At 42.9% G+C, this 11,497-nt stretch overlaps 1 protein-coding gene across 5 annotated transcripts in view; it reads right to left on the bottom strand.

Annotated features, from left to right (window-relative positions):
* Positions 1-11,497, bottom strand: part of tjp2a (tight junction protein 2a (zona occludens 2)) — a 55,288-nt gene that overhangs the window by 8,819 nt on the left and 34,972 nt on the right. For 4 of the 5 annotated variants that reach the window (XR_013932507.1, XR_013932508.1, XM_080419518.1 and 1 more), the window contains 13 exons: positions 10,035-10,146; positions 9,468-9,598; positions 8,858-8,936; positions 8,570-8,720; positions 7,258-7,366; positions 6,253-6,472; positions 5,574-5,755; positions 4,035-4,130; positions 3,519-3,598; positions 2,956-3,166; positions 2,320-2,420; positions 1,617-1,847; positions 995-1,099 (listed from right to left, as the gene is read on the bottom strand). Coding sequence is in view for 3 of the 5 variants with exons in the window: in XM_080419518.1 (XP_080275644.1) it covers positions 995-1,099; positions 1,617-1,847; positions 2,320-2,420; positions 2,956-3,166; positions 3,519-3,598; positions 4,035-4,130; positions 5,574-5,755; positions 6,253-6,472; positions 7,258-7,366; positions 8,570-8,720; positions 8,858-8,936; positions 9,468-9,598; positions 10,035-10,146 (1,808 nt within the window). In the remaining 2 variants the exon portion in view is untranslated. The remainder of the gene's footprint in view (positions 1-994; positions 1,100-1,616; positions 1,848-2,319; positions 2,421-2,955; positions 3,167-3,518; positions 3,599-4,034; positions 4,131-5,573; positions 5,756-6,252; positions 6,473-7,257; positions 7,367-8,569; positions 8,721-8,857; positions 8,937-9,467; positions 9,599-10,034; positions 10,147-11,497) is intronic. The other variant, XM_080419519.1, reaches the window with a different exon arrangement.

Here is an 11,497-nt window from a genome sequence, read left to right as displayed (position 1 = left end):
ATATACAGCAGTTTAATATACCGTATATACTTTGCTTATAAGTTAAATGTTCTCAAATAGTTACAAATCGAGAAAGGAAGAAGAGATCCAAGCACTCAAAACATTTTGAGAAGAGGTCTTCATCAGTTCTCGCCCTGATGAAGACCTAAACTGGTCGAAACATGTTGGTAATTTTTATAGAATAACTTCACATCCTCTCCTCTAAATGTTTTTGAGTGCTTCGATCTCTTCTTCCTTTTTAAGCCTATATTCCCGCTGATCCCAGAAGCACCGTCAATACACTTTTAAGACATTTTCTATCTCCTTTGAATTTGAGAATTCAGTCAAAACATTGCAAATTGGTGGTCTAGGACTTTCCAAAATCGGGATGGGCATGAACCCAAAGATCTGGCATCGGTCGGGCTCTAACAAACATGAGCTTGTAAAAGGTCAAAAGGTCTTCTACACCATTTCTAGGGAGGGTAGAAGAGGACGGTACATAAATGTTCAAATACATACAGTAGAATAGATAGTTGAGGGGAAGAAATTACCTATTGCAGTATTGCACCAATGGTAGTGTTCCAATTGGTGGTGTGGTGTGGTAGAGTGGTTGTCACAAAAAACGAAAAGAAAAAAAACGATCAATAAAAATCTGACCTTAAAATCTAAAGTACAATTGCCATCAATCACTTGAATGGCAACTTCTGTTTGATTTGAAGAGTGCACAGTGCAATTTTGTAGAAGAACGGCAACTACATAGCAGAATAGAACTTTACAACAGCTTCAATTTCCTAACCTGTAAAAGCAACCAGGATTAGAACAAAAAAACAAAAAAAATTGCCCGTGAGATAAATATTTTAAATCAAAGTCAAATTTAAAGTCAAAAAGTCTATTGGAATGGTGGATTTAGAGAATTGTGACGCCCCTATGTATGGTAGTGTTAGTGGTAGTGGTGGGGGTAGGGAGTGGTGGTGGGTGAAGGATGGTGGTGGATTGAGACAGGACAGGGTCTCACCTTTGGGGGTTCAGGGATGAAGGACGGGGGAGGGCTGGGGTCTCTGGTAAGCACCTCTCTGCTTCCTGACCTCCTCATACGAGCCTTTGGCTCAGGGTGGGGTTTCTACACATGGAGGGGGTGGTTAGAGGTGGAGATGGAGGCGGGGGGGTGGTAAATACATGAATGAGAAGTTATAACTTCATAAATAACACCCACATACATCAGGGGTTTCCTAAACATTTCCAGCTCGAAACCCAAAGGACAAATTAGTTGTCTCCCTGAGATCCAAACATACACTAAATGCATTATCGATTAACTACAAAGTTAAAAAGTTAAAATAACACAAGCTCACACAACCCGTCACATCGCAATGTATTGTGAGCTTGTAGATCAGATACTTTAATTTTTGAAAATGATTTTTTTGTTGTAAACTTCTACAAAAAAATAAACAAACAATTTTTTTTCCAGGCAGGAAATGTAATTAAAACACTGATATTTACTCGCAAGTCGCAACCCATAAAAACGGGTCCGCGGCCCAAAAATGGGTTGCGAATCTAGCCCCTACGTTTGGTATACAATGGCATGCATGATAGAAACGGTTGACATGACAACGACGAGATGGTTGCGAGACGACGATTACCTCTTCCGGAAGCACGGGCTCCGACGATCGACTGATGGCCGACACGGGATGGTGGTGGGGCTCGTCCATTGGCTCGTCCAGCTCGTTGTCGGTGTAGGCCCCGCCCTCGTCGGCCGTGTCCTCGTAGTCGCTGGTCAGGCGGCTGTCCATGCTCAGGTAATCTGCACTCATGGCCGACAGGTAGGACATGCGGTCATCATGGATGTCCAGGTCCTCCTCTGTACCGTCCAGCTGCCAGAGAGAGAGAGAGGGAGAGAGAAGAGAGGTGGCTTTTAGAAAATGTTATTTATAATTTTTTTGTCAGACCCAGCGCATAACTGTTTCTGACTATAAGAGGAGAAGCAGTGAGACATGCATGTCTCAATGCGTTGCTGTCGGGTGGAAACTTCGTATGTCCAACGCTGTTCCTTTTTATTACCGTTTAAAAAGATTAAATAGTGAAAATAGCCGATCAGAAAATACTAGCTAGCTAACAACTTGAATGACAAAGTAGGCCATTCATTTACAAAAAAACATAAAAAGTTGAAATATGGAGATTTTCAAGAGGTTTCTGCCCGAGAGCAACGAATGCCAGTGCCCATCAACAGTATCTCCACATTAAGGGATAATGGGAGCAAGTTCAGTTTTACATAAATAATAAAGATCTGACAGCAACCGTACAAAATCCATTCAAGTAGCAGACAGACAATTTAAATAAACGTACCTTGCCCTCACACACCCAGACAGCTCTCTCCTGCTGTTCTCGAATGGAGTCCTTGACGCTACCATACCATGCATCATTGGCTGAGTTCAAGTCGACGCTCGCTGGAAGCATATCAAGAAACATGAAGTTAACCACACGAACCCTATTCTGGGCGTGTGTCATAAAAGGTCGAGGTCGAACATTCTGCAAACAAATAGTAGATCTACATGTATAAGCTCACAACTAGGGTTGGGTTCCGGATCCGGAAGAACCGGATCCAACATTGAGGAACCGGAATCGGTTTCATCACATTTGGAACCGTTTCCGTAAACCGGTTTTTAATCACACTGTCAGAGCTGGTATGTGGACTTCACGTCTGCTATACCGGTGGTTCTTAAACTTTTTAATTTCAAGGACCACCATAACTCTAATAGTGTACAAATGGACCCCAAGGGTCCATTTGGAACCCCCTATAGGAATCGTTTAAGGGACCCATTAAGGAATCGGACCGTTAAGAAGGAATCGTTAGGGAACCGGAATCGTTAAAATCCTAATGGATCCCAACCCTACTCACAACGCGCCGTGTTGCGACATATTGCAAGCTTGTAGAGCGGCTATTTTCGGGGGCAAAGAGATTTGGCTTTCGAGTCGACCTACAAGTGAAAAGGTGTGAGCAGGTCTTCTTCAGCTTGAGAGCCTGCTCGTACAGCTTGCGTGCGCTGCGGTTGGAGCCGGGCACGAGGCGGTTCCTCATGGTCTTCACGCCCTGCTTGCTGTCGGGGTTGAGGAACACCACGATGGGATACCACTGGGTGTAGTTCAGGGTGTCCACTGCCTTGGGGGTCACATCCAGCAGAGCATGGAGGTCCTGTGGAAACAAGGGGAGTCAAGGGCAAACACTGGAGGCTTCAAGACCCTTGAACACACAGTCTGATTCTTTTTTTTTAATGGTCAATCCGTTTTTAACCATTAAAAATACCTACAGAACACTTTTGTAGGGTTTTGTAAGATCACACATAAAGTACATACATACAGTACATATACATACAGACCAACCCTGTTTGGTGCCAAACCCTAACCCTAACCCATACAAATATATGTCATGAATTGCTGCCCCCACTCTCTCAGAATGAAAATGTACAATTCAATTAGTATTCTGCTTTGAGGCAGAGGGTGACAAATATGGTGAAGTAGTAAATGCTGACAGTTGTTTACAATACCTGTTCAATGATCTGTCGAATGGTGTTTAGCCTCACCACACCTGAGGACTGCTCAGTGCCTGCATCCTTGGGCTCAGTTTCTAAAGGAATAAAAATCAAAATCACTATTGTTGATTGTCACAAATACAAGAATTGACATGGTAACACCACATATCAGCGTCAACAGAGCCTTACATACAGTTCCAGACATGTAGGCAAGAGGCTAGACCAGTGGTTCTCAACTTGGGGATCAGGACCCACATAGACAGTAAAGGCATTCTGAATCAAAAGACAGACCATCGGACCAAGTCATATCTAACAATCTATAACTAGATTGGGGTCCCAGACATAAAAATCGAATCAATTGCATATCATTAGTCCTGGAAATTACAAAGTTTGAGAATCACTGACTGCACTTGACTATTGACTATATAAACTGTTTATTTTTTTGCTTTTTATCACACATAATTCTATGCTGACATGACAAGCTGTTTAGGACCATATTTAATAAAACTTTTGTACAAATCAAATACTTACTGGCAAGGACAAACTCATTGGGCAGATCAGCGGCCAGTTTTTCACTGACTGCATCAGCGATTGGACCAAATATGACTACAGGCCTCCTGAATCCAGCTAGAACAAATAAGAAACACACCACAATGTGAGCTATAGGTAAAATAAAAAAAAGAAACAAACAGAAAAGCATGTAATATAACAAAAGTATTTCTATTTTTAAGATTGGCCGCCCCAGTCATGACTTACTTACTTACCCTCTACTCAGAGTAGAGTCTACTGTGAGTGTGTACTGTGTACTTTATTTGTGCCATGACCTACTGAATAAAAGCGTGGTATGGTTGTTTGATGGATCAAGCCACTAGGTGGTGCTCGGGTGCAATTGTGTCTAATTGCCTCGTCCTCCCTTTGGTTGTGTGGGTTTGTGTCCCATTTGGTACAATCGTAATTAACCCTGTACGGATTCACGCTCTAGTAAGGCCTGCCACTAATTCTACAACCGGGGACCCGCTCCCCGGAGTTTCTTTTATTTCCCACGTCGCAGGTCCATGGACTGTCACTACGGACCCCCAGCTGCGGCTCAAGACTGTGACTGCGGACCGGGCCTCTCCATGGAGCACGACCGTGGATTTCTACTACACTACACTATACTATACCACTACACTATACTGTATATTATCTTAACATTCTTATATTATACCATTATATACTGCATACACACTATTGCTGTACTATATTATATTATCATATACTATCTTACACTATTATATTTGCTACTATCATTATTGTTACTACTTGCACTGTATCTCTTTCTGTCTCTCCTCTGTCTGTCTGTCTCTCCCTCTCTCTCTCTTCTTTCCCCCGACACGGTCGAGGCAGAAGGACGCCACCCTAGAGCCTAGGGTCTGCCTGACGTTTCTTCCAGTTAAGAGGGAGTTTTTCGTTGCCACTGTCGCAAAATTGCTTGCTCAGGGTGGGATGTCGGGTCTCTTCTCTACATGTAAAGTGTCTTGAGACAACTTGTTGTGATTTGACACTTTAATAAAATTGAATTGAATTGAATTAATTGGGCTGAATGGCTGTCAGGCCGTAAAAGAAGTCTCACTCAGCCCTATTTGTGTTCTCCATCTCGGTGGTTCTCAAAGAGGGGGTACGGGGACCCCCAGGGGTCCTTGAGGGGGTCCCCAGCTAAATTATGTATTAGTTAAGAACCAAATGATCTCTTACAGATCTGCAACTCTCAGAGTTATAGGGGTCTGTCGGTTCTAAGGCATAACTAACTTGGTGTCGATATTTTTTTTTAAATCTGAACCCTAAAATGGAGTGTGATTGTAGACTGGAGTTACCAGTCTGTACCTTTTGAGTTTAAACCAACTGAAGTTTAATTTAGGATAACCCGTTTAGATTTAGCTTTTTATCTTTTTGAAGAAAAAATACATGATACTCGAGCTTTTACATGAAGGTAACACCACCCTCTTATTATGAGGTTACTTTCACTTAAGACCACCCTCTCATCGAGTTACTTTCACTTACTGTAAGACCACCCTTTCATTTTGGGCTTACCTTCACGTAACACCACCCTCTCATAGGCAGGGAAGCGTGTGGCGACCGGGGTGGCGGTCAGGTCCTCTCGACTCTTGCGCATGTCTTTCTTCTTCCTTTGGCCTCGGAGCCTCCAAAAGTCTCCTCTGTCAGTGCCGGCTGCTGCTCGCTGGGCATTCTGGACGTTGGACATCTGCTCTGCCCTGTCATACAAAACAACATGGAATAAGAACATGAGCAGTACGCAGTAACATCTTCAGTGTACACTTCAACTCTGTGAGTGTACAAATGGATAAATGAACACCGAAGATTTGACTGTGTATGCTTCTCACAGTCGGTTTCAGGCCGTAAACACCACCTGCTGAAGTTTCCAATTTTTGTTTGTAACCATTGGCAACAAGACATTTCATCTGTTGTTATTACTGTATGTAAACAGAGGACAGGATGCTGACAACGTTTTTTCATCATGTCTCTAAGTAACAATAGAATGTTGCAACATTTTTGCTGATGGAGACCTATAAGGTTGTAACGTTGCGCCATTAATAAAATTGTTTTTAGCTTTAACCTCTTTTTCTGATTCTTGCCTTGATGTCCAGCACCAGGCCTAAATACAGGTACAAGATGTACACAGAATCTCCTCTTTTTAACCTACCACGTACCACAGTAACACACACAGAAACACACACACACAAACCCCTACCTGCTCTTATTAGGAATGATTCCCTTCTCCAGTAGCTGGTTGTCTTTGTCTGTGCGGATGGCCAGCCAGTTGCCCAGCTTGCCATCGTACAGCGTGTCTGTCACCTTGAAGATCTGTCCTCTGCCAAAGGGAAGGCTCTGAGGGGCCTCTTTCTCGTACTCAAAATGGGTCCTGATGAAGAACGAGTCCCCTCTGCCAGAGGCTAGGATATCCTTGTACACTGGAACAGGATGCAGAGAAACAAACACGCTGTTAGTCTGCGTTTCAATTTAATGACTGGTGCATCATCTATTCCAGTGGTTTTCAAACTTTTTCATGTCAATGACCCCCAAATTGATATGTATTTGGCCACGGACCCCCCATCTGAAAAGATGCTTGTGCTAGGGACCACCAGAAGAGTAGTATATATCAAGAACAATTCTCTAAAAGCTCACAGTGCGTCACTTTGCGACATGCCGTGAGCATGTAGATCTGCTATTTTTGAATAGCCAAAGTATAAAATACTCAAATTGTGATTTACTGAGAGGCGTTCACTGTACAATCCTGAGTGTTAATTTAACTCTGAGAGAGTAATAATGTAACAAAACCATTTGGAAACACACAACATGAAGGTGTCATGAAATCGGCTGCAGAGCCACTCAAATGAAGCTATGGGAAACTGATCCGGAACAGGAAACGGGTATGCCACCTTCTGGAAACCCAGGACTAAGGACTGTATGCACAGAGCCTATCATAACAGCAATAATACACTCACTGTTGTGCTATACTGTCTGTGACATACTGGCACTAATGTGCAAATACCTTACAGTATAGCATGACCTTGAGTGTATTACTGTATTTATCAATTTGGTATGGAATGCCAACTGTATGTAATTTATATACAGGGTAAACTCACATATTTTATATGATGGTAATATGTAATAGGATTTTTTTTTTATCTCATATTTTATGTATACTTTACCATATTATTTATGATTTATGATCATAATGTGTAACTGTGCTTACCATCAGGTTTGCTCTGAGAAAGGATGGTGACGTCTTCTCCCTTAGGAATTTCTAACAGGTACAGAACAGCATCCTCACGTACCATTCCTCTGAAGTCCATGTTGTTCACCTGACACACACACACACACACACACACACACACACACACAAAATAAGAAAGAAACAAAAAATTAATGAATTATGAATGCGGTCGCTTCACAAATTAATAGTAAGTGATTCTTAGACACGCAGCTAGCGTAGACACAATACAGCAGTGGTCATTAACTACTGTACATGAACCCTAGCATCCCTATTCTAGGGGCGAGCATTCAGCAAAAATAGCAGATCTACAAGTTTGCAATTTGATGCATTGTGAACTTGTAGTTCTGCTATTTGCAGAATGTTCGCCTTCAGAATAGGGATGCTATGGTTCGTGTGGTTAAAAAAAAAACTCTCTTCCTCTCTGTTTGGCAGTTGGAGGGTTCAGAGGAGGAGAGATTTGGTGTAGAGGGAAAAAAGGAGTGGACCGTTTATAGACCCCTGGGGGACCCTGGTCAAAAAGCATATAGGGTTAAGGGGTAATATAGACATAGAAGGGGGGGCGTCCAGGTGGCGCAGGGGAAAATGTCCTGCCCACCACACAGAGACTAGGGGTTCAAATCGTACGCAGTGCTCTCTAACAAAAACTATTGGTCGTGTTTGATGGTACGACAACCGGCAGGGGAGGGAGGTCTCTTGTCACTGACTCACTGCACTAGTAGACTGAGAGAACGAGCCCAATCGATGGTCTTGAAGGGCGGATCCAAACCCAGCCGCCCGGATTCGTGCGGGGCTTCCTACTGCTTCACCAATCTATGTCCCCGCCTCCCCTCCCCCCCCCCCCCCCCCCGGCCTGTGCACGGAGCACGCTGACGTCACCAAATTTAGAGCGACACCCCTCTGCACTCTGATTGGTTAGGAGATAACAAGGTCCTAAGACCATCGTTCCTGCATGGCTCTCCCAGGCTTTTTTTCTTTTGTAACAAAAAAAAAGCATGGGTTTCCGAGGCTACTGCTCTAGCAACTCCTACAGGTTGGTCAGTGTAGTGTGCCTGTTCAGCAAGGAAGATTTAGATCGGAGATTGTGTTCCTCCGCATGCGTTACTCCCTCCTGGTGAAACTCCTCACTGTCAAGTGAGAAGAGGCGACTGACGACTTCATGTTTATCACAGGAGACACGTGCTCCTCTACTGTAGACCCTTCCACATGACCAACTGTTGAGGCTAGCAGGGGACTACATGTGTAAGAAGAAAAACAACAAAAAATAACAAATAAAAGCTGAAGGAAAGGTTACCTTCATGATCTGGTCTCCGGTGTGCAGGCCTTCTTGTTCTGCGGCACTGTCCTCCTGAACGCCTGCGATGAAGATGCCGACATCGTTGCCTCCTGCCAGCCTCATACCCACGCTGTCACCCTTCTGGAAACGCACCATCACCGTGTTGGGTCTGAACGACAACAGAAATACTTTGAGAAAAAGCCCTTGGTCCAGAGTTGAAAGCATGTCAGTGTCATGTGGAGTCATTAAACCATGTGTTGTGCTGAATAATCCAACCAATTGTGTACAGTAAGTAACAATACAAACCCATATATTTCCTGGTCTTCTAAGCTCGGTTTCAGAGGGACCCTGGGGGGAGCGTGAACTCTGGGAGCCACAGTCACTGCTGGAAGGAAAGGAAGAACGGAATAAGGCAGACTGTCTTGTTTACGATGCGACGCATTGTGAGCTTGTTGATCTGCTCATTTTGAAAATTTGTCTGAAAAGATTACAAGTTGTGCCAGGCTGAAAGTGGTTCAAATATTCATTAGTGTATAGACTTTGCCTCTGTATTGGGAAATGAGTACACACAAAGTACTGTTATAGCTAATTAAAAGATAATTCATTAACTATTTGTATACAGTAGTAGTAGTATATATTACAGTAATAATGTGTGGTTGTCACAAAATTCCATGGCACACCTGGCCTTGTCTCATGGTATACTAGTACACATTGTTTGGGAACCTGATATTCTACCTGGTAAGCAATTCACAACTCCACTCACAACTAGTAACGCCGACTGTCACAAAAAGGGAGTTTGAGTAGAGTATATATTTTTGGAGAAAACTCCTCAAACAATCCTAAATTATCCCATAAATATCCTTATCCTAAAAAAGCATATTTTTGACATGTTATTGCTGTGCTGTAAATGACATACCAGGGGGCGTTTCTGGACGGGGCTCCTCCCTCTCTGCTGCAACAGGGGGCGGGTCTTCAATGGCTCTGTCTGGAATTCGGAATGGCGTTGGCATGGCGCCCATTTTAGCCAGCCTGTTGGGTGGGTCTTCCCTATTAACATTCAATTGTTTAGGGTTATTTATTTGGTAGATCACCTTCTGCAAAGTTGCTACATGATCCAAAAGTCTGATTTTACTTCAGCTGACTTGAATTGATTTTTTTTAAAATCTATGTTGTGTTGTTAGTCTTAAGATAAATTAACTTAAAGGGATAGTTCACCCAAAAAATTACTTATTTTCTATCGATTACTCACCCCATCGTGTCGCATTCCTAAGCCAATAATTTGATGACGAGCAGGGGTTCCGGTAGGAGACACAAAGGAGACTCTTTGTGTCTCCTACCGGAACGCCTGCTTGTCATCAAATTATTGGCTTAGGAATGCGACAAAAACAAAACCCCCTCAAGGACAGTTTGGGGGTCCTCTAACCCCACTTTGAGAACCACTGCTATAGCTACTCATACCTGTAGGATAGATGCCATTGCTTACCTGGGCTTCTCTCTGAGTCTTTCATTGGAGGAATGGGAAGACAGGTCAGAATGGTGAGCCCGCCGCTCATCCTGAGGCGAGTAGGAGCGGTACGACTCAATCTCTGAGATATCTATAAAACACAACATCATCAACATGTTAGGAGGACTTAACTGAAAAGCAAGCCTTTTGCACACCTACAGAGCGACAGGTGCGTAAGAGAGCACCAAACTAGGGCCGATAAACGTAGCAGAAAAAACTCCTGCACACAGTCTTAAAATGCAAAATAATTCAGGGATTTTTTTATTGGGAGACACAACCGTTTGTCTTAAACTTCAACAGACCGAAACATGTTTCCCAATAAAGAATCCATGAATATTTTGCATTGGAAGACGGTGTGCGGGAGTTTTTTTCTGCTAGGATATGATATAAAAACTCAAACACGTGGGTACGTAACATCCAAAAGCGGGTAAAAACAAGTGGAGTCTACTGACAAATGAATTGCTCCGGTCAGTTTATTAATGTTTCGACCCGTATACGCTCTTCATCAGAAGGAAGGCCCACATGGGGTCTTTCCGATGAAGACCCTATTTGAACGAACTGCATTTGCTTTTACCCGTCTTTGATCAGTTTGTCCTAAACCTGTTTTTTATGGTGGATGTGCAAGCTCTTTTTCTTTTACAGAACACCCAAAAGCTGTTATTTTTGGTGAGCGACGCGGTCATAATGATAAAGTATAGATCGATCATCGGGCTTAAGTCTACAATGGCATTTGATTATGCAAACAATTCATTTGTGTACAGCTAATGCACCTAATGTTATTAATGTTGGACAAAAAAGAAAAACATGCAGGCATGTGGACACACCCACACACAACTGTCCAAAGTTCTTCAGTAATGGGGAGATATAACTTCTCACTGAAGCTCTGATATTATAATTTATGATATACTGTAAATGGCTTCAGGAGACCAAGGGTCATGATACTCACTCAATACAAACATGTAAAGCTACCTCTGTAACTATGCAAGTATGACATTTTCAGGACGGGAAACCAATTTCATTCAATCACGAGAGAGAACAGACACAGGGTAAATAAGTGAAATTGAATGTGATGAAACAAAACAAAAACAAGACAGAGCAGACAAATTTGGAACTGGAACACTATAAAAATTTAACCTGATAAATGGAGTCTTGCTCCTGACCGGATGAAATTGGCAACCCACCTGAAAATGTATTCTCCGTTTACCAAAAAGCCGGAGAGACGATATCGTCGAGATCACTTTCAGAGCGATTTGATGGATAGAAACAATGACAGCCAATCAAAAACTCCCATCCAAATTTCCAGTGCATCATGTTCAACACATCACTCACATTCAACATGTTTACAGAACGTTATCACGTGATAGGCATGAACTAGGCGTACACGCGAAGGTGATGTGGATGTTTTAGACATTTTGAACACGTTTAGCGGGGGGAAAAAACGC

The sequence above is a fragment of the Gymnoscopelus braueri genome (genome assembly GCF_963280865.1).
Source record: "Gymnoscopelus braueri genome assembly, chromosome: 22".
Taxonomy (NCBI): Eukaryota; Metazoa; Chordata; class Actinopteri; order Myctophiformes; family Myctophidae; genus Gymnoscopelus; species Gymnoscopelus braueri.
Note: the sequence above shows the minus strand (reverse complement) of the source record. Positions and strands in the feature narration are given on the sequence as shown.